Source organism: Ceratocystis lukuohia (genome assembly GCF_044167205.1).
Source record: "Ceratocystis lukuohia strain C4212 chromosome Unknown Supercontig1_pilon, whole genome shotgun sequence".
Classification (NCBI taxonomy): Eukaryota; Fungi; Ascomycota; class Sordariomycetes; order Microascales; family Ceratocystidaceae; genus Ceratocystis; species Ceratocystis lukuohia.
Window position 1 is genome coordinate 530,453 of NW_027263520.1, and position 22,041 is coordinate 552,493.

Sequence of the window (22,041 nt, forward strand, 5' to 3'; positions counted from 1 at the left end):
GGTCTCTGTCTAGCGCGGCCCGAGGACGTACCTGTCGGGTTCTTTGCGGTACATGTTTGATTCGAAAAAAGAATCAAAAAGATACTACTGACCACGATGGGATTCGAACCCACAATCTTTTGATTCGTAGTCAAACGCCTTGCCATTGGGCCACGCGGCCTTCGATTCATATCTACTGGTAATAATAAATTTGACTATACCCCCTGTCATTTCTGCGATAAGATAAGCCAACTTATCGATAAAGAAAGCCTAGTAATCCTTTCTTAGGAAGCTTGAAGCTAGCGACGATACGGTGTTCAACAATCACCCCATACTTCCAATCTCTACCTTGGATATTGCTTTAAACTAAATCACACCTCGAATATGAGCAAGCCTGATACAATCTATGCCGATGAGCGGCGTTTCTTAGATGAGCGCGGCTCCCATGGGCCACTAGCACCCAATGGTCTAAACCCAGCAACGATCATGGAGAAAGCAGTGCGCGACCGTATAATCGACAGCTACTTCTACAAGGAGCAATGCTTTGCTTTGAACGAAGCCGATATCGTTGACCGTGTGGTCGAGTTTGTGCAATTTATCGGTGGCACATATGGTGTTACGCAGAAACCGACGCCGTTTCTGTGTCTGGCATTCAAGCTTCTACAGTTGGCACCGTCCGATGCTATACTATCCGAGTACCTTGAACTAGGCGGCGAGCACTTTAAGTATCTGCGAGCGCTTGCATGCTTCTACATACGCCTAACTCGCCCAGCTAAAGAGTGCTATCTCCTCCTAGAGCCCTTTCTAGAAGACAGACGCAAACTAAAACGCAAGGGCCGTGCAGGAACGACATTAACATATGTCGACGAATTTGTCGATCATTTGCTAGTCAAGGAGCGTGTGTGCGGTACATCTCTGTGGAAAATGCCCAAGAGAGATGTGTTGGAGGATATGGATATATTAGAGCCGAGGTCAACTAGCGATGTGGAGGCAATGTTGGAGGAGGAGGAGGAGGAGGAAGAGGAGGGGAAAAACGATGAAGATGCGGATGGCATGAATTCTGATAGTGAGAATAGCCGAAGTCGTAGCAGAGAATCGCGACGCCGGAGCTATAGCCGAAGCAGAAGCAAAAGCCAAAGCCGGAGTCGCTCCAGAAGCTATAGCAGAAGTTATAGCCGTTCTCGCTCTCGCTCCCGCTCTCACTCCCATTCGTGATTTAGAGCGTTTTCTAAATCTAGCCGTTACGCTGCATCCATATTATTTTCCTAAAGTAACCTAATCTACACTCACGCGCATCTATACCCATCTTGCGCCAGTTGAAGTTAAGCAATGAATTTTCCGGTTTTTATAAACTACTCATGATCTTTGCAAGCTGTTGGGCCATGCCGAGTAATCGTGCGTCGTTCCAGAACTGCGCAATCAATTGTAACCCAACCACATTATGACCTTCATCAGTACCTTCGCCCTGAGCTTTGACTGGCACATTAACGGCTGGAAGCCCTGCTAAACTTGCTGGCACTGTAAAAACATCGTTTGCATATGCAGGTGTGGGCGGTTGTGTAAAAACCTCGTCCAGCCGTGGCGCAAAAGTTGGGGCCGTAGGTACAAGCAGGAAATCTACCTGCGGTGGACCCAGCTTATTATCTAGCACCACGTCATCTCCCATCTCGCTGAGGTCGAATGGTTTTGTGGTATATAGTGGGTTAGGAAGCGCAAATACTCGATCAAAGTCGCGCTGCACAGCCCTCCGCACACGCTGTGCTTGAATGAAGTAGTTGTCCATTGCTTTGGAGCTAAGGCTATATGCGCCGAGTAATATTCGTCGACGTACTTCGGGGCCAAGACCGGCGCGGCGTGTGTCTGCATAGAGTGTTTTGGTTTTGCTCTCATCGATTGTACTATAATCATTCTTGCCATACCGCACACCGTCGTATTTAGCAAGATTAGATGATGCCTCAGCTGGTGCAATGATATAGTATGCCGAAAGCGCATGACGAGTTGATGGAAGAGACACAGGAACGACTCGCGCACCCCATGTTTCAATTGCCTCTGCAGCTGCCACCCAGGTTGCACGAATGCGCGGGTCAAGTTCATCCACATTATACTCTAGCGGGATGCCGATAGTGATCTTGTGTGGGTGCCTAGGCATGGCATCGGCAAGACTCGCAGGCGGTGACCCATGGGATTTTGCGCAGCGTTGACGCGTCGCAACACTGAGTGAGGTAGGATCTTTAGGGTCATGCTCAAGATAAATACCCTGCTCGAACAACAGGCGGTAAATGGGGTCAATCTGGGGAGCGAGTAACCCCACGGTGTCCAGAGAGTTAGCATATGGTACCACGCCGTACCGTGAAATCATTCCATATGACGGCTTTAACCCGACCACTCCAGTGTATGCAGCTGGGAGTCGCACAGATCCGCCAGTATCAGTGCCTAACGCTACGTCGGCCTCTCCTACTTGTACAGCCACAGCACTACCACCGGAAGAACCCCCTGCTGACCGCGGCTCGGTGGCTGTAGAGGTACCGTTGATGACAGGCCCAAAAGCCGAATTCACTGAGTGCGAACCCATGCCGAATTCATCCATGTTAGTGGTTCCCACTATAACGCCATTGCGGGCACGCAACTGAGTAACGATAGTGGCTTCAAATGGGCTAGTATAGCCCTCAAGAATCCGAGAGGCACATGTAGTAGAGAGAACGCCGGTAGCAATATTGTCTTTGATGGCAAGCCGAAACGATCCAGGAGTTTTCAAATCGGCATCTATTGCTGAGTCGGGCGCTTCGAAGGTGTTAGAGTCGAAAGAACCGGGGCTTCAACTTCTCAGACACTCATACATACTCTTGGTGATCCAGTGATTCGTCTCAAACACTCGCTTAGTTAGGGTTGAGCCTAATCGGCAATGACGTAGCAGCTGCTTGTCCAAGTGACATTTCCTTAGTGAAGACTGCATTTCTAATGCGCTAGAAATAGGACTTGGCTAAGCTATAGTATCATCATTGTGGTGGAGTTGATTAGAAGCCAAGTTAAAAGCTTCACCTTAGTACCCCACTTAAACAGACCCTATTATTGCATAACCCTAAGATAGAGCTTTCTGAGATGAAAAAGGGTTGTTACGTACGGAAGTAGTTACTTGATTGCATTTAGAATAAATCTGTGGCCAATGGCAAGCGAAAATGAGCAAACAGATGTTATCTCTTTGTATATACAGTGAGAATTTTCTCTTCAATTTGATTATCATGAGTTAGCTACCAATTCCACCTTCTTTCACTTGCACAAAGACACAAAATGTCATTCTCTAGGAAGAACGTTGGTACTACCCCAAGCAAGACGCTGCTTCAAGCATCAGGTAGAATCTACAGACAAATCTACAAAAACCTGAAGGTTTTTACTAACATAACCGCCCACATATAGAGACGGCTCCTTCATTGATATACCGCTGCCCCAAAACCGCTGAGTCCGAGTGCTTACCACCATTATGGGTACCTAGCAAGCCACATTCAATAACTCGAGAGCGCCTACGACAAATTGAGGCCGAGCTCAAAGATGCACACGACTTCCTTGCTTTTTCGCGGGCCGCTAGGCATGAGCTGCGTGGTCGCGTTGCCATTGCAAAGAGTGGTACTGTTAAAGAACTGGTGCTTCTGTCTAATAGTGCATCGGGGGCAACTCGGCGGCGTAACCTTAGAGAGGCCGTTGATATATTTTCCTCTGCAATACAGGACCGGGAGACGGCATGGCAGTTGCATAAAGCAGAGTTAGAACGGTGTCAAGTGATCATCAAGTTGAAAATGGAGGAGGAGAGGTTATCAGAGTAGAAAACGACGAGCTGAGTAAGTAGGCAAAGGAAGTTCAAGAAAAGTAGGGTTAGGGTACAGGAAATATTAGTCATAAACAATAGTTGTAATTTAGCCTTATTTGACTACACTCTAATAGAAAGCGGTTGTGCTTGGACCTCTCCCACGTCATAGCCTCTATAAACCGCCCAACAGCCTGTCTCGGGGGCTTTTCCCCCTTCAACACAAGACAAACAAGGCGCTTCAAAAAGCAGGATCACAAATTTTGTTTGTTTTTGGAGCATATCCTAACCATCTTATCATTCCCTTTATTTATTTTTGTTTCTCTTTATCGCTGCTATGCGCTCTATATTGGCGCGCACTTCGCTCTCCCTTTGGGGCTCCTGGTCTTTATATGGCACTGCTTGCGCCATACAGCCTGATGCCGCGAAGCCTGTGCAAGCTCCAATGCGCGATTTGACTTGGGGCCAGCTCAACTTTCTGCACACGACTGACACACATGGTTGGCTTGGCGGACATGTCTCTGAGTACGTAATGGGTGTTGATATATTTGTCGTTTATTCCAAGCAGCTAACTCAATCCTGATCTAGACACCAGTATTCAGCTGACTGGGGTGATTACGTTTCCTTTGCCCATCATATGCGTCAAAAGGCCGACGATCAGGGTGTCGACCTTCTCCTTGTAGATACTGGCGACCGTGTCGAAGGCAACGGCCTCTACGATGGCTCTGTACCAAAGGGCCAGTACACGTATAACATCTATCGCCAGCAGGATGTTGACTTAATCTGCACCGGAAACCACGAACTGTACCAACGCCAGACGGCTGAGAATGAATACGAAATTCAGGTGCCCAATTTCTCCGACCGCTACGTCGCTTCTAATCTAGACTACATCGACTCGGATACTGGAAAACGCCAGCCCTTTGCCCAGCGCTACCGCCGTTTCAAGACCAAGAATCGTGGCATCGATGTGGTGGCTTTTGGTTTTATCTTTGACTTTACTGGCAACCAGAATAACACTGTTGTTCAGCGTGTTGAGGATACCATTAAAGAGGAATGGTTCCAAGATGCTATCCGGTTACGGCCTGATATCTTTGTGGTTGTGGGCCATATTGGCCTGCGAATGCCTGAGCTCAAGGCCATTTACACTGCTATCCGCCAGCAGAACTGGCACATCCCTATTGTCTTTTTTGCTGGCCATGCCCATGTACGCGATGCGACATCGTTTGACAGCAAAGCTTATGCCATCGCTAGTGGCCGCTACTTTGAGACGGTTGGTTGGATGTCTATTGATGGCCTCCAGAAGACCGATCCGAAGCCCAAGACCAAAGCCGAGGCTGGATCTGAGGTTGAGATTGACTTGCTCTCAACTGCTTTTACTCGTCGCTACCTGGATAACAATCTTTTTGGGTATTACTACCACAGTGGTCTCAACGAGTCTACATTCCACACGGAAAAAGGTCTCGCCACTACTCAGCTCATCTATAAGGCGCGTAAGGATCTCGGGCTCGACAAGAAGCTGGGCTGCGCACCTAAGAGTTTGTGGATGAGCCGCGTGCCGTATCCGCATAACAACAGCATATACTCATGGTTGGCTAACGAAAGTTTACCTGGTATTTTCTATAACGCCGAGCGGGCTAACAAGCCACGCATCGGCCTCCTAAACACGGGCGGCGTGCGCTTTGACATTATCCGTGGAAAGTTCTCGTACGACTCCTTGTTTAACGTGACCCCATTCACCAACAAGATAGTATATATTCAGGATGTGCCCTATGCCATTGCCAAGAAGATTCTTGCCATCATCAACAGCTCCGGCCCGGTATTGACCACTACTGCCGCTGTGCAGGATGTCCGCTACATGGGCCCACCCGAGGTCTGGGCTGGCAAGGACCTGGGCATAGGCAATGCCGCTGTTACTTCACATGTGGTAGCTGCTGCAGACCAGGGCTCTACGGGCAATGCTGCAGCCGCTGCAGGCCAGGTGCCCCTGGCGGCTTCGCAGAAGCCTAGTGGCGATCTGAGTGCGGGATACACAACGAAAGACGACCTAGGTAGCGATGGCGACGACACAAAACACGCGCCTATTGCGTACTACTCATCGCCCAACTGTATACAGTCGACAAGTGGCTTTAACGATACGGACGATGCGGCCGAGCCTAACATTGTTGATGTGGTATTTATTGACTTCCTTAAACCGTGGGTTCTGGCTGCGACTAAGTTTGCTGGCGGAGACTATACGGAGAATGACGTCAAACTGTATTCTAAGGATACATTTTCAGAGAGTTTTGGGAAGTGGGTTTCTGAGAATTGGAAGGGCGATTGCTAGATGGGGAGAACAGGCAAGGGGAAGGGGGATGATGGTCCCGACAGGTTGGAGTTGCTTTGCTTCTTTTTTTTGGCTTGAGTTTAGGCTAGGGTAGGGTTAGTCTTGTATTAGAGTGGTTGTAGTCTAAAGTGGGGCCGGTGATTCGGAGAGCTTGGGGGGAGCTAAACAGCCATAGGTGAAGCCAAAGTTAGCATTCTCAATATATCTTGATAGGCCTGCGAACGAACGCACCCCTTTTGCCTTTTGATTTACGCAGACCCAGAAGAAAAGAGGAGATGACATTAAGCTAGCAATGTGACATCCACCATCAATGACTTGCCACAAAACGATACAAAAAACGTCTTCCATTTCATGTATTATATCTCAATCCCATGCTTAATCTTGCCAGTCCTTCTCAATACTCAGATTCCCGAACCTGCGACTGGGATCCATAGTCACATTGAACAGTGATGGGAAGACCACTTCGTTTTTAGGTGAGTAGCCACCCAGGGCTGTGGCTGCTGCAAAGATCTCACGCCAAAAATCACATGCCTCTAGCGAGACTTCAGTGTCGGTAACAGTGCTGATGTGTAGGTTTCCTATATTGACGACGTTGCTGATATGCTCTCGGCCAACGCTACGTGGATGCTGCCACTCAACGGTAGGCGGGACATTCCAGCGTGCACGTTGCGCGTTGGGATCGCCGGTGATTATGTATGAGGTATAGTAACTTTGGAGGGCCTTGCTGATGCCGGAAAACATTAACCCGACGGGGAACAGGAACACGGCTGCTAGTAATTGCATCCAGCTGTTTCCGGAGAATTTTGGATGGAAGAATAGAGCAAATAGATCCATGCCGTGCCACCCTGGGAAGACACTGTACTGGAGATTATACGTATTCCTGTCGCCTACGCCTTCGTTGAGAAAACGCACATTGCATACGATACAAGAGTCTCGTATTAGGGCACCTATTCGCTCAGACTGAGACCGGTATACACTGCTTTTAGATCTCGTTACGGGGGGATAGAACTCGGTAATGGCGTCAACCACGCCGGCATTAATGGTGTAGTCAGGGAAAATCCCGGGGAGAAACTCGATAAATTCGTCGTTTGTCCTTACCCGGCCACTTACAAACAGAACTGATTCTTCGGATGTATGTGTGGTGATAATGCTTTCAATGGGCCAAAACCTGCCTAGCGCAATTTCAAGGGCAGGTAGCTGTCGAATGTAGCTACCGTCAGGCGACGGGCCTAGTGCGAAACTCCCAGGATGATGGGTCTGTAGTAACTCGGTGTTGGCTTCAATGAGATCTTGACTGGATTTGCGACGTAGGCAGGCCAACCCCCGTCCCTCACAGCCTGCAAGGCGCTCAAACTTCTTGTAAATGTCTTCCATGGACCCGTGCCGGTCCCACATGGGCTGAAAGGCGGGCGACATGAGAATAGCACGGTGAAAGAGAGGGTTGAGAGTTCCCCCCCTGGCAATGAGATGGTGCTCGATTGAGCCGGCACTAGCGGACTCTCCCATAGCTGTGACTGAGTTTGGATCGCCACCTACAAGATAAATATAGTCTTGTACCCACTGAAACACGGCTCGCTGGTCCCACAGCCCGGCATTGGGAAGGCCTTCCTTTTCTATGGTCGAGCCTGCCATCTAGCCAAAGCTGCCAAGACGGTAGTTGAAGGCAATGAAAATGACATTGTTACCTGACTGGTTAATGAGCCCAGAGCCATCGTACCATGGTAGAAATGGCTGGTATATGTCTTTGCTGCCAACCACGAAAGCGCCACCAAAGACCCAGACCACCACGGGCAAGGTTTCGCCATCCATGAGGGCTTTCCCAGGCACATAGAGATCAAGGTAGAGACAGTCTTCATCGGCCTCGCGGAAGTTGGGCAAAGTGACGCCGCCAAAGCTACGGTGAGCGAGAGTATGTTAGTGTATTGGGTATCGAAATAAAGAGGAAGACTGCTAGTTACGTACATTTGGTTGATTGCCTTTCCGGCTGGATAGCGATTGCCAGGGCCGATGATGTTGAAGCCACTGACAACGCCCTGGGGGCAATGTGGGCCAAATTCGCCGTCCTGGATACCTGATTTGGTGATGGGGGGTTGTGGCTTTCTCCAACGTAGGTTTCCGACGGGAGGGGCTGCATAGGGCACGTTTCTAAATATGTAACTATTGGCAAAAAAGTCGTTAGATCTGGGTGGGGAGCAGTGCAAATTTATGCTACTCAAGTGTAATCTGGAGACTCATACATATCTGTGTTGGATTCGTAAGTGGCACGAAAGGACCCATATGGCAGAGTCAATATCGGCATATCCTTCCTATGTTTGGATCGTCGGGGAAGCGCCGTTGTATCTGATATTAATGACAAGCAATTGATAATGAGGAAGGGAAATAGACCATTCGTGAAGCGCATGATAGATGGGGCAAGGACGGCATAACGCGCCGCACTGCGCGAGACTGGGAAAAGCCAAGCGGGCAGAAGATGGGTGAGGCTTGCCGGGGGATGTTTCGGATAAAAGGCAATGGAAAAAACAATGAAGTTGTAAGGTAGCTGGGCGGTAAGGTGGTAGGGCCGCGAGGCACTATGGCACCAAAGTACCGAAGTGGTAAGAATGGGAGAGCAAGACTAGCTGTGATAAAAAAGAAGTTGTATGGCCGATAAATGCTCGATGGATAGCTCTCAGTGGAAGAAAGGAAGCAAGGCTCAGACTTTTTTTCTATGTCGTGTCCTTGGAAATATTGTTGATTTAGCTGACCCCACATTATGATCTGGTGGGGGGTGCCTAAGATAGAAGGCGTAGCTTATCATCCGAGTCGGGCCCTCCTCTCTGGGATTGGCGAGGGGGGAAGGCGCGGCTTATTGCTTAAAGTGGCAGTTTCTATTGGGCGTTCTCTGAAAGAGAGGTAGGAACGCGTAATGAAAAACGGCAAAAGGTCAAGTTAGCTGGCAAAGCATGACGTCATTGATGCTGTGGAGATGGGTCCATGATACGAAGGGAACAGAGTTTACGTGTAACGTGGAAGAAGCTTGAGCCACCTCGTCTATAATAGCCAGGGAAGAAAAAAAAGTAACTAAAAAAAGAAGGGAAAAATGAAAGAGACTTTGTTTTGCAACGCCAACGCCACCAACAGAAACGCCAGGCAAGAGACTCCATGGATAATACATCCAGTACGCCGAGGAAAACATACCAGCAAAAAACGGCACCAACCAACAATAAAACCCCAATAAGCCCAGATACAATTCAAACAAAGCAAAAACTGAAGTCTAGTACCCTGCGTAGCTTCCGTATTCTACTTGCGATTTCGAGTCTTTTTGGTAGTCGTTGTATCTTCTTCCTCCTCATCTTGACCCTTTTTTAGATCTTCTGTGATGCCGAGGTACTCCTTGTCGTACCAATCTTCGTCATCAGACATGTCATGGTTTTCGCCGCTATGAGCCTCGGTGCGTGCCCACGTCATTACCGTTTGTCGTAGTCGCTGTGCCTTGAGAAGACCTTCAAACAGCTTGCGTGCACCGCGACACACTTGCTCCTGTTTTTGTACGTAAGCTTGTAGGAGATGTCGCATCTCTTCGGCTTCGGCGTCAGGAAGGCCCATGTTTTTATCCGGGCGGGCTGTTAGTGGTGCTGCAAAGAAGGGATGAACAGGAATGTCAAGCTCGCCGGAAGGTGTTGGGTTGAAGGGTGTTGTCTTGGTATTCCCATTGGGGCCGCTTGAATTTTTCGTATTTCCTTTGGTCGTGTTTGCCTGGGTCTCGTTTACTTGGATCACGTCATTAGCAGCGACATTATCACCGTTGGCACCGTTTTGTTCATTGCTATGCAGCTTTTCTATGGGCACATCATAAAGCGCTCGGGTCTCGTCAAGAGCAGCCTGAGTAATCTCGGTGATCTCGGGAAATATGTTGGTCTTGTAGTAATCACCATCGTTCTCTCCAAGTAGAACACCACAGGGGATCCACATGTAATCACCACAGAATCCAGCGAGGAGACGCTTGACTTTCCACAGCGAAGCGTTTTCTTTACGCATGATATCGTTGCTTTGGTGCATGAGAGAGGTTATGGTGTTGGAGGTGAAGGGTCGTGAGAGTGTTGGATGGGTTGGTAGATCGGTTACAGAGGTTAATGGCGCAAGAATTTCTGTAGCTTTGGTTAATAGGTGATGGGCTAAGACCGTATTGGGCCCTCTGTATGCTACTCACCTTCAATAATAACGTCTGCGTAGGGATTATCGAGGATAGCGTTTGTTGCAGCGTCCCGCAGGCGCTCTGGGTCTTCTTCGTCGCTATCGACTACATATCCATCATCGTCAATCAAGAGTGGGTTTTGGCTAATCGTTTCTCTAAGAACACCTGCATATTCAACAGTCTAGGGCGACAAGTCAGAATCTCATGAATAAAGCATTACGGGCGATTACATACGCGCTTATAGGTTTCGGGCCCACTGGGTGGTGCGAGATGGCCGCGTTCAGTGAAGCGTGCCTTCTTTTTGGTTTTGTCGCCACGATTTCCGCGGTTTGATACTGGTTCGTCTGAGTCCGACTCGCAGGCTTCTCGTTTGAGAGCCTTCTTGACTGAGAGAATAGTCTCGGCGAAGAGAATCTGTTGAGATGAAGACATTGCGCTTTTGAAGGTGTCACAATGAGAAGTCGAGTTGGCGATTAATTGGTCATAAAGCGCCAGAGGGGAGGGTAGGCGAGGCCAAATTCGGTGGTCATATGAATAAGGAAGAGAGGTGCAAAGGTGAAATGGCAGAAGGGCGCATGTAGAAGAGACTGACACAAAAACTGCAGGGGAAATGTCAAGGACGATTGAAGGGACGAGCGCATATGGGAAAGGTGATGGATGAGAGGAGACAAGGCTGGGCAGCTCCAAGGCGGTGTCAGGCGGCAGAAACAAGGCCACATCCAATCAAACAGCTGAAGTGGGGCTGTATCTTATCTGCGCGTCATGAGGTCCACTATTCAGTTGTATTTCAACTCTTCAGCAGCTTAACCTTGCTAGGCTTTAGCTTTTACTTGACGACAAACATCGTGATGGTGGGGGATTTGAGCCTCATTCTAGAGCTTAACTTAGAAACTTCTGTCAGAATTACGTCAAATTTTCACTTTGGCTTCGGCGCCTGAAAACAAGACGCTCGCCTGGAGCTATTGAATAGACCCCCAACAACGGCATCTACGACCCATTCCTCCACTTCTATTCTCCACGATGGACGCTTTCCCCGAAGCCAGCTTGATGCACAATGCGCCGTTGCTTCTAGTGACTGGCCTCTCTCCTACAGCGTCGACAGTCAAACTCAAGCTTGGAGATAGCATTGATGGTGCTGCCATATCTATCCGCTCTGACATGCCGCCTGTTAGCTCTCCGGTGGCAGCACACTTGGAGCATTATCTAGGAGAAATTGATGCGACCCTCCCGCCATGGGACAACGATTTCAAAGATGCGCCATATAGGTTTCGTACAATAATTACTAGTAGAGTATGTAATATCGAGATAGGATTGTGTATTCCTAACGCTAACTTGGCCTCTCGTTTCCTCTAGACTCTCTGCCTACCTCCCCGAAAAGCTCCAGTACCCATTGATGGGGAGTCTTCACAGCAGACTCCTCTAGTTTTGCATTCACCCTTCTCTCCGCTTAGCACAACATCCCGTCTTTACCCTGACGGTATCCTTGACAACAACTGGCTGCGAAAGCACCAGGACTTGATTCCCAGCGTTATTCTATTTTTCTACAGCCTTGTCTCAGACCCGAACCAGGCCCAAGCCGAAGACAACAAGCTGAAAACAGACATGGCCAATATACGAGCAGCCCTCTCAAAGTCAGGTCATAAGAGTCGTCTTGTTGCCGTTTTGCTAAGCGATGCCGAAGCCTCACCCTTGGCCCCGACCGACGGAATAACCGAGCGACTTGAGAATATCCGCAAAGGCGCTGGCCTTGATCACAAAGCCATATTCTATGTTTCTCCCAAGAACACCCCAAAGGAAGTGGAAGTTGCAGCAGATAAAATCCTTACTGCTTTATACCCAACAGCAGTCGAATACTATCGCGACCTAAGTAGACGCTCTAAAAAGAAGCGGTCACGAGGCTTGACCCCAGTGCCTACAGTACCTCCAACAAGTGGAACATCGCAAACACTCTCTTTGGCACATTGGCATGTGCGCTATGACTTGAAAATTGGCATATTTGCTGAATTTAGGCACGACATGGAGGCTGCTTGCAAAGCATACGAACAGGCCTATGAGTCTCTGACTAGCCAGGATGTATGGGAGATGATTCCAGGCTGGGAACCACGGTGGAATGAGGCACGGTTCTTAGCTGACATCACCGCCATTCGCTGGATACGCTGTCTGCTGTGGAACGGCCAGCCATCAGCCGCTGTTCAGCGCTGGCAAATGCATCGCGACCTAGTTGCCAGTATGGTTGACCGACATGGCAGAGGCACGAATAACTATGGCTGGGAAGCATGGCAAGCACGATGGTATCTGATCATGGCAGAACTTATGGAGAAGATGTCAATGCCAGATATGCCACCGTTTGCACAGGCAGTATATCTCCCGCCAGAAAAGACTGTACCCAGTGAGAAACTTCGCCCATGGCATAGTCTACATCACACCGGGTATTGGTACCGTGCAGCATCAAGACACCAGGCCGCGCGGCGAAAATTAGCACTTTTAATTCCTGAAGATGATCGCAAGAAGCCCGAAGATGACCCACTTCAGGCTGAATCGCGAAAGAGCAGCAAGGATTATTCCTATGATACGTACCTATGTCCTGAGCCATTCGAAGAACTCCCTCTTGATGGGCCAGGGTCTAACCATGGCCAGCTTATTGTTGACTCCTTGGTAGCAGCGCACAAAGCGTTTGAGCAGCGGGGACAGCGTCGTGCTGTAGCGGAGGTGGCAATAGAGTGTGCCAAGGAACTAACAGCCATGGGCTCAGCGAGCAAAGCTGTCGATTTACTACTCCCACTCTGGCAAGATTCCATGTTCAGAGCCCATGATTGGCTAGAAATCACAGAAGACATATGCTGGTCCCTAAGAAAAGCTGCAGTTAAGACTAACAGAGGCGACGTGGTGCTGTCAGTAGACTGGGAGATGATGAGCAACCGTAAGCTACATGACCTTGGTGGCTTTTAGAGAGAGCATGCTAACCCAGATATGATTACAGGTTTTTCACGCCTGCCAAAATGGCCGTATGACATATCCAAGTCATTAGAAGGCCTGACGCTGGTTGAAAGACCCGTTGTTGAACTATCTGACGAAAGTGTCACGCCATTTATTTCAGCTGTGCTTCTCTTCCGTCACAAAGAAGCCCGAGCTGGCGAGACATGTCTTGCGCAACTTCAGATTACGACGGAGACCTTTATTGACGTGGCCGCCTTGAAATTGACAGAGCTCCAAATCAAATTTGAAGGCGGCATAGGCCCAATTAAGATCACTAACAATAGGGAGTCCGCTGAGAAAGTCAGAACGGATAAAAACGTCAGCATTATAGCCGTAAAGCTTGAAGAAGAGGCGGCAACAGGCGAGGACAATGGCATAGACAAAGATGAGATTGCACCAGCTTTGCATGGCACCTCAAGCCTTATCTTTAAGCCTCGTCAAACGGTGGTATTCCATCTCTCGATTCCCCTTAGAGAACCTGGGGAAACCCAAGCCATAGGTCTCAGCCTCATCATGGATACAGAGCAGTACAGCCTCACGTACAAAACTAGCTTTAAGAGCTCCCGGGCCCTCAATGCGTGGTATGATCCCGTCTCGCTCAGACATACCACGATAGCTCGTGAAGCACCGCACACGCTTGACATTCAACCGCGGCCTCCTAAAATGGAGCTATCTCTAATTACTGCCTTGCAGCAGCATTACACTAACGAGCCGCTAGAGTTAGAGCTAGATGTATACAATGCTGAAGATGAGGATATCACTGCCAAGGTTGATGTTCTTGCTGCTGGTCAGGGTGTTCCCTCAATTTTCCTTATACATGGAGAAACCACAGTATCTTCGGTGTCACGCTCCGAGGGGCAAACAGTCTCAAGCACCCACATTGGCTCAATCTTAAAATCGGAACGGTGCAAGCTAGTGCTGCGCTTTGATCCTTTTATGGTGCCTACGGAATGCCAAGTATCTGTTAAGGTCTTGTATCACTTGCACAGTGACCCAGCAACGCCCATCCTACAAAGCATGTCGTTCAAGTTCAGTCCTAAAGCTCCCTTTGAGGCTGGCTATGAACTGTCGCCACGTCTGCATCCCGATCCATGGCCAAGCATGTTTGGTATTGACGGGTTAATTCAGACTAGTGATACCAACAACGAACCCAATCCTGTCGCCCTTGCGCCACGTGGTCTTTCCCAGAGGTGGTCCTTGACTTGCAACTACCGCTCTCTAGCGGCAGATGAGTTGGTCATCCGTGATGTCGGCATACAGGTACTCTCGCCCGAAGACAAAGTCCAGTGCATTGCCACCCTCGAGACTCCATTGCCTACCGAGGGAATCACTGTCGCCACAGTCGAAAAGCCACGTAGTGTTGCTTTTAATATCGACGTACAGAAACGCAATCTAGACGACCGTGCCCCTGCTTTAATGGAGCTTGCCTTTGATATCCACTGGACTCGCAAGATGGCTACTGCTGACGCCAATACCGCCCCGCCTTTCAACATCACAAGCATTGTTGTACCACCACACATGGTTCTTGGTACCGAGCCTCGCGTTCTCGCCAGTCTATCACGGCCAGCCGGCGCACCACGTGGCTTGATGTGCATGGATGTTGTTATCGAGAATGCATCAGGTCATTTCCTAACCTTCAGCCTGACTATGGACCCGAGTGACCAGTTTGCCTTTTCCGGACCTAAGATGACCACACTCAATGTACTACCGGCCTCACGCCGCACTGTGAACTTCCGGTTGTTCCCCATGGTTTCGGGTACATACATCCGCCCGGCTCTAGTAGTCAAGGATAAGTACTACCAGAAGATTTTGCGCGTTATTCCCACCCAAGGCATGAGCTCAGATAAAGATGGCTTGTTGATTTGGGTACCACAGGAGGCTGGGGAAGAGAGAAAGTAGAGGAAAGAGAGGAAGGAGAAGAGCTAGTTGATGCAGAGGTAGAGGGAATTCGGAAATAGAGAAAGCTAGATAGATGTGAGTTTGATCCAGCCCCAGCCTAGCCCGACCAGGTGTAAAGACATCGGTAAATATGAATGCACATATGAAATACAACAATCTATATTACCCAAGCTCTGCTGGCCCCCTTTACATATATACATGCTGCCCTGACATAGCTACCTGTCCTCGTCTCTCCTCCCTAAATCTTGGTTGGCTTTGGGGTTCTCTGCAGTTTCGGGATGCGCTTGGTCCACTCATCGCCAACCATCGTTTTTGTTTCCCTATCCAACGCTTTCCAGTCGTCAAACCTCTTCAATTCAGTGCGTATCGCTGGCATACACTGATCAATCCACTGAGCCGCAATCTTTGCGCATATCCCTGGCACCTCCATGGGAATCAAATGACCGCGGCCCTCCAAGACCTCCTCACGTACCTTACCCTCCTTCACGCCGCCACTACCACCTGGTCCAGTGCCGGTAGATGCCAGACGCTCCGCACGAATCTCAGGCGCAGACTCATTACTCGCCCCACCAAGCACGTAGAGAAGCGGTGGCCGCACCCATGGCAGTCGTCCAAGGGTTAGGCCACTCTCGGGACGATACATTGGCCATTTGAGATACTTGGGTGGCAGGCTTTGGTCAAGGTCTGGAACGAGCGTGCGGTCAACAAGTGTGCTTCCGTCGGCCGAAAAGGCCTCCCAGCTAGGTCGCAAGTAGGTAAACATCTCCTGGTTCTTGGGCGTTCGCAACGTGACAGCGGTTTGACTCGTATCTCCTGTACTCGGCTGCTGTTCAGGCGCGTCACGCAGGCCATGAATGACCCAAGCGTCGAGCACTCGCGGATCCCATGCACTGTAAAACGGGCTTCGCCGAAACCCAGCTGCCGCAGCGGAGCGTGAGGGCCAGTTTTCACGGCGGTAGAGAGACTGGGCAGCTAGTCCACCAAGAAGACCTGACGGCGTAGACATATGTAGCGAAATAACAGGATCGAACAGCACCATAGATGAGAAAAGTCGGGGGTGCATCAGGGATACATTTACTAGCGCAGTGGCACCGAACGAATGACCAATAGCGACGACAGGAACACTGATTTCTGCGCGAAACGTGTTGACCATATGCAGGATGTCCCGTGCGTAGTCCATCCAAGAAGCTGGTAGTAAGGTTAGTACTATAGCTAGAGTATCCTAGAGTGCGGGACTTACGGTCATTCCCAAGCTCATCTTCGTTGAGTTGGCCGCTGTAGCCCTGCCAGATACAGTCCGCAATCCAAATAGACTTAATGCGCACGCCTGCTTTCTTCAGCTCGACGTAAAGATCCTCCCACAGCGCCTCGTACAACTCCTATGTAGAGTTAACAATGACTTGTCGCAAGCTAACTAATCTCGCCTTAGGACAACATAAGACCCACCTTTGAGAACCCGCAGGCGTGTGCTGCGACAATAGTGATATCACCTGACTGGGGTGACAAGTTATCTTTAGGGGTATATTGCTTGACTGCCAGCTTGAGAACAGATTCTTGTGCAGAGGTGGTAGCACGAGCAAATTCCCGTATGTGCTGACCGTCAATCACATGTTCGGCAATACTGAATACGGACGACATTTTTGGCGCTCTTGTGTTCGAGTATAAAATGAGGGAGTTATGAACGAAGTTAGAAAAACCAAGGAACAAAAAAAAGAATAAACAGCAGCTACTGTTCAAAACTGTAATATTATTGTTTGCTTATAACAGACAAGGACTAGGTAAAGTGCTCGCTTGGGTATCTGCCGGGAGCCTAAAAGCAAAGCCGAGGCTTGTCGGATTTACAGCCCTTACCTATGTCACTAACCCTAGAGACCCTGTTAACAACACCCTGGATACACCCCCCCCCTCCCCCCAATAATTCCTCCCTCACTTTGAGATCACCTTTGCCTGATATCCCACCAGCGGTATTCTGCTGCGCAGCAACAGTGAGCTCATAACCACGCTAATGCTGCTCAGGGCCATCGCGAGTGCAGCCCACACCGGATCCAGTCGGACTCTTGTACCATTGACAACTATTGGATACAGAACTCCTGCAGCAATCGGCACAGCAACAAGATTAAACACACATGCCCAGCCAAAGTTGAACTTGATACGCCGAAATACTGCCTGACTGAGGTGCAGCAGCGTGTGCACCGACCGAAGATCTGAGGTCACCAAGACAAAATCAGCTGAGGAAATGGCAATGTCGCTACCTGAACCGATAGCAATGCCTATATCCGCTTGAGTTAATGCTGGCGAGTCGTTAATCCCGTCGCCAACCATCGCAACTCTCCCGCGTCCGCTCTTGCTATCGCTTTTACCCTTCCGTGAAGTAGTAGCTCCTAGTGTACGTTGTAGATAAGCAACTTTTTCGGCCTTTTGCGATGGAAGAACCTCGGCAAGGACATGGTTTTCCTCGATTCCTACCATGCGTGCTACGGCACTAGCTGTCGTTGCGTTGTCACCTGAGAGCATCCAGACTTGTGTACCTTGCATGCGCAGAGCTTTGACTACAGACGCCGCTTCTTTGCGAATTGGGTCAGCAATGGCAAAGCCTGCTACAAAAGTCCAATCCAATGAGTCTGTCGAGACTGCCGCTAACGCTATAGAATTAGCGCCCAGTTTCCAGCCAGTTATACTTTCGGAAACTAAAGCAGGTATGGTAACGTTATGATCACCCATCATGGCTTCATTCCCGATGATCAACTCGAGGGGTTCCTCGTCCAGAATCTTGCATGTTGCCTTCATACCGCGGCCAGGAATCTCCGACAGGGACCCGATCTCCACCTGCGGGAGACTACCATTCTCATACCCCTGGCAGAAAGCAAGCACAGCAATAGCTACAGGATGGTTGCTATTCTGTTCAACGGCTTTGATTGAAGCAATCAACGTTGCATCACGGGTAGAATCGGCCTCCATACCAGGGTATACCACAGAGTCTGTGATACGAGGCTCGCCGCCCTCAGTCAGCGTGCCTGTCTTATCAAACACTACACAGTCAATCTTGCTAGCTTTCTGGAACGCCTCGCCCCCTCCTTTCGCTAAGATTCCGCATTGCGCTGCGATTCCGCCCCCCACGAAAATGGCAGTGGGGGCAGCAAGAGCAAGGCCACAGGGACAGGCAACCACAAATACAGCCACGGCAAACTGTAGTGCAAAAGCAACCCAACCATTGCGATGGTCCAGGTAACTTTCAGGGATAGCGCCGCCGAGCCCAAGTGACATCCAAATGAGCCATGTAGAAACTGCAATCAGCACAATGACAGGTACAAAGTACATGGTCAAAAGATCAGCAATGTGTTCCATTGGTGCACGCTTTGCCTGGCCTTCGCGAACCACTTTAACAATCTGGTCAAGCATAGAAGCTCCAGCAGTGCCCGTGATCTTAACCAGGACAGCGCCATCTTTATTCACAGTGCCAGCATAGACCGGCTCGTTGACAGCCTTTTTAACCAGGTGAGACTCGCCCGTGAGACTAGACTCATCAAAGCTAGTAGCACCACTCACAATCAAGCCATCAGCAGGAGGGGAGGCACCGTGAGGCACTCGGACAATGTCGCCAAACTCTAGGAGATCCGCAGAAACTATAGTATCAGGCACATCTCCTTCCGAACCCTTGTTGACTAACAAAGCAGTCGAAGGGCGAAGTTTAATGAGCATTTCGACAGCATCACCTGTGCGTGACTTAGAGTACGACTCAATCAAGCGCCCTAGTAACAAGAACATGGTTAAAAAAACCACAGAGTCAAAATAGAATTGGTTGTCTTCAACCATATGAGGTTTGTGGATGCCAGCATCGATCATTTGTGCAATACTCGAGAAATACGCAATTGTTGTGCCTAGTGAAATAAGCATGTTCATGCTGCCGAAGCGGTAGAAACGCTGTAGAATAGGCGTGCGGCTTCCCGGTCGCCATAGAGCGCGGATTTCCTTGAGTGTCCGCATATGGAAAATATCAGCCCCGTAGAAGTAAACTGGCGTGGCCAGGGCAAAAAGGATAACTTGCAGGCGACTAATCCCCGAGGTCCACGGGTGCATCAAAAACATTTTGGCGTGATTGGAGTCTGGAATCAAACTCATATAAACAATCCCCAGGACAAAAGTAGGGACAGCAATCGCCATGGAAAGCACGGTGCGTTGCAGAAGCTCCCGCTGGTGCTTGGCTACGATTTTCTTTGAGCGTTCTTCGAGAGTTGGCGGATGATATATTGAAGCAGTGAATGCTGGGTCAGCGGCCTCAATAGCAGACAGAATGTGTCGTACTGTAAACGTAGGGGCCTCCGGGGTATATTTGACCTGGAGGATAGCATGGTCGATAGTAGGCATCTCCAGAATCCTCAATCGACGATCACCAAAGCCGCCCAAAGCCTGCCTCAGACGGTCAGGGCAGCGCTGGCAAAACATTCCATCCACGCGAATTTCAACTGTGCGTATGTTTGTAAGCGGCTTGCGGTCAGGGCTTTCAGTGTGGGGGGAAATCCGTTCAACACTATCGACAGTAGCATCATATCCCAAGTCTTCGATAGCATCAACTACAGTCTGCTTATAGCTTTCGTCTGCAATTACAACAGTTGCGCTATTGGATACCAAGGCAACCGACGCATTTTCGATAAATTCTCGTTTCTTGAGCTCGCTTGTGATTGTGTTTACACACACAGCGCATGTCATTCCACCAATAGCCAATGTAACTCTCCAACTAGACTCTCTAGGTTCTGTCGCCTTCACGCTAACCATCAAGTCCAGGGAATTCTTGGTCTTTTCGTTAGAGCTTCGGCCATTATCCGCAGGGTGGCATGGGGGGCTATCTTTATGATCACCACTAGTGCGACATGCCTCACAATTATCTAGATGCGCTGCACGCCTCTCAGGCGCCGGGGGTCTAGAGGGAAGATATTGCCGACGTTCGCCAAGTGCGGACGAGTCTCCAAGCTGACGCCCGCTGGTAGACTCGTTGGTATCCCCACCCAGAGACTCTGCAGTCAAAGCGCGGCTGACAGCACTATCATCGGATGCAGTTTGAAAGGCACCGATCTCAAAACCACAGTCTTCAAGTATGTCAACTATCCGACGCAGATTCGTCTTTCTAGTTTCGTAGTGTTCGACCACCACAACTGATGTGACGATATTTGGAGACACCCAGAGGATATCACTCTCAAATTCATCCTGCAAAGCAGCTTTAATAGCAGTGACGCAAGATGGACAGTGCAAGTTCTCCACCAGCAAAGAAGAGCGTAAGAAGGGCCTCTGTTGGATTTGAGCTTCAGTAGAGGAACGACCCAGTTTCGCAGCTTCAGCGGAATCTGCCTTGAAGCTTTTGAAAAAGCCCTTCATTTTGAATAGAAATATGACCTATTCACAACTGATGATTAGCTACTTGATCTTGGAAGCAATGCATTAATATAATGACGGGCAATACGGCATTTTAGTGAGTTGGCTGATGAGGAAGAGTACAAACCTTACCAGGTGAAACAAACAGACATGTGCAAGAATAATGACGATGGTAGTAAGGTGGTATATAGCAGGTAGATGGTAGTTGATAAAACGATATAGATAACTAAGACGGCTAGTAAAATCTTCAGGATGATGCTCGAAAAGAAGAAGACAAGACTATCATGACGGAGTCATAGAGAAGTCCAGAGAAAATATTTGTCGGCTTAGAAAGGAAAGAGCAGTCATTTTTATATCTGAATTTTCCATGACTATATGGAACTGGAAGGAAGATATGTGTATGTCTTCTTTGATGACCCTGTGATTTCTGGGCTAGACTGACAATTGCTTGTTGTGTATCTCCCAGGTATCTCGCATTGTATTTTACCTTTAAATGTACTTCTAGGACTTTGCGCACATTTTGCGGAGGATTTTAGTTCTGCCTAACGGGCAGGGGAGGGTCGTCTTTCATCTTTGTCAGTGACATACCGTTTAGAGCCCCGAAACAACTTGCGCTATTAGTGCGGCGGTCAGGGCTAGATATTTAGTAAGAGAGTGTTCCAGACTCTTCTCTTAGAATACTCAGCAAATATTGCGCAAGTTGAAGATTTGTAATTACAGGACAAAAAGAATAGGCATAACATTAAGGTATCTAAGACAGAAAGACAAAAAGACAAAAAGACAAGTAAAAAGTAAATGGTGACAAGACTGGGACTCGAACCCAGGCGGATTTCTCCATCAGGAAACTTGCGTTAAGGAACGACCTTAACCTGACGCCATAACCAACTCGGCCATCTTGCCATTGCTTTGACGGGTGATGATGCCGCTAACCTAGCTTGTGCAGGCAACTTGCATAACCCTAATTACAACTTATTTGTTAGGGTTGGCTTTTTTTTTTTTTGTTTCTGACGACTACAGACGGAAGACGAGTAACAAGCTTTGCTTGAGAGCATACGAGCTTCCCTCGTCCAAAACCTGTGGTCAGCCCTGCAGAAGGGTTAATTATGTCCGGTAACCAATCCGGCGTCGTTTGATCTTAGTGATTCCAGTAGACGTTAAATATATTCAAATTCAAATTCAAATTGTTAGGGTTGGCGTTAAATATATTCAAATCAAATCAAATCAAATTTGTTAGGGTTGAATTGCGTTATCACAAAATCACAATAGGGAGACAGATGTACGGCATCGTTTAATCTTAGTGACTCCTGTCGTTGTTGAATAAATTCAAATAGGGAGGCGTAAAGGACTATGAGAACACTATAATAGTTGTCCAGATATCGTCGATGGGTTTGTTTTTGTACCACATCAGACTGGACAGAAACGATAAATCAGTAATGATAGGATAGGATAAAGCATTCATTGAACATATTATTCATGACCTAGTCCCGTTACGACCCAAAGAATAGCAAGAGAAACAAGTAGATA

At 48.9% G+C, this 22,041-nt stretch overlaps 8 protein-coding genes across 8 annotated transcripts; 3 read left to right on the forward strand and 5 right to left on the reverse strand.

The window, feature by feature from the left end:
- Positions 1-363: 363 nt before the first annotated feature.
- On the forward strand, positions 364-1,258 carry HOO65_010134 (PRP38-domain-containing protein; the record flags this gene model as incomplete). Its single annotated transcript, XM_071006075.1, has 2 exons — positions 364-1,045; positions 1,095-1,258. 2 exons carry the CDS (start codon positions 364-366, stop codon positions 1,256-1,258), a joined length of 846 nt encoding a protein of 281 aa, XP_070861956.1.
- Positions 1,259-1,324: 66 nt separating this feature from the next.
- HOO65_010135 (Glutamyl-tRNA(Gln) amidotransferase subunit A) lies at positions 1,325-2,566 on the reverse strand (the record flags this gene model as incomplete). The annotated part of the gene is made up of 1 exon (XM_070999650.1): positions 1,325-2,566. The coding sequence occupies one exon, from the start codon at positions 2,564-2,566 to the stop codon at positions 1,325-1,327; it is 1,242 nt and encodes a 413-aa protein (XP_070861957.1).
- Positions 2,567-4,115: 1,549 nt separating this feature from the next.
- On the forward strand, positions 4,116-6,101 carry HOO65_010136 (ser/Thr protein phosphatase family; the record flags this gene model as incomplete). The annotated part of the gene is made up of 2 exons (XM_071005591.1): positions 4,116-4,303; positions 4,367-6,101. The coding sequence occupies 2 exons, from the start codon at positions 4,116-4,118 to the stop codon at positions 6,099-6,101; spliced, it is 1,923 nt and encodes a 640-aa protein (XP_070861958.1).
- Positions 6,102-6,476: 375 nt separating this feature from the next.
- On the reverse strand, positions 6,477-8,502 carry HOO65_010137 (Lipase 2; the record flags this gene model as incomplete). Its single annotated transcript, XM_071005582.1, has 4 exons — positions 6,477-7,633; positions 7,787-7,995; positions 8,064-8,282; positions 8,339-8,502. The coding sequence occupies 4 exons, from the start codon at positions 8,500-8,502 to the stop codon at positions 6,477-6,479; spliced, it is 1,749 nt and encodes a 582-aa protein (XP_070861959.1).
- An 878-nt stretch (positions 8,503-9,380) lies between these two features.
- Positions 9,381-10,707, reverse strand: HOO65_010138 (Transcriptional regulatory protein rxt2; the record flags this gene model as incomplete). Its single annotated transcript, XM_071005863.1, has 3 exons — positions 9,381-10,228; positions 10,291-10,456; positions 10,510-10,707. The coding sequence occupies 3 exons, from the start codon at positions 10,705-10,707 to the stop codon at positions 9,381-9,383; spliced, it is 1,212 nt and encodes a 403-aa protein (XP_070861960.1).
- Positions 10,708-11,295: 588 nt separating this feature from the next.
- HOO65_010139 (glutathione transferase omega-1) lies at positions 11,296-15,150 on the forward strand (the record flags this gene model as incomplete). The annotated part of the gene is made up of 3 exons (XM_071005304.1): positions 11,296-11,565; positions 11,629-13,195; positions 13,256-15,150. 3 exons carry the CDS (start codon positions 11,296-11,298, stop codon positions 15,148-15,150), a joined length of 3,732 nt encoding a protein of 1,243 aa, XP_070861961.1.
- A 238-nt stretch (positions 15,151-15,388) lies between these two features.
- Positions 15,389-16,788, reverse strand: HOO65_010140 (uncharacterized protein; the record flags this gene model as incomplete). Its single annotated transcript, XM_071005829.1, has 3 exons — positions 15,389-16,338; positions 16,391-16,529; positions 16,597-16,788. The coding sequence occupies 3 exons, from the start codon at positions 16,786-16,788 to the stop codon at positions 15,389-15,391; spliced, it is 1,281 nt and encodes a 426-aa protein (XP_070861962.1).
- A 288-nt stretch (positions 16,789-17,076) lies between these two features.
- Positions 17,077-20,520, reverse strand: HOO65_010141 (copper transporting P-type ATPase; the record flags this gene model as incomplete). The annotated part of the gene is made up of 1 exon (XM_070999651.1): positions 17,077-20,520. The coding sequence occupies one exon, from the start codon at positions 20,518-20,520 to the stop codon at positions 17,077-17,079; it is 3,444 nt and encodes a 1,147-aa protein (XP_070861963.1).
- Between the last annotated feature and the right edge of the window lie 1,521 nt (positions 20,521-22,041).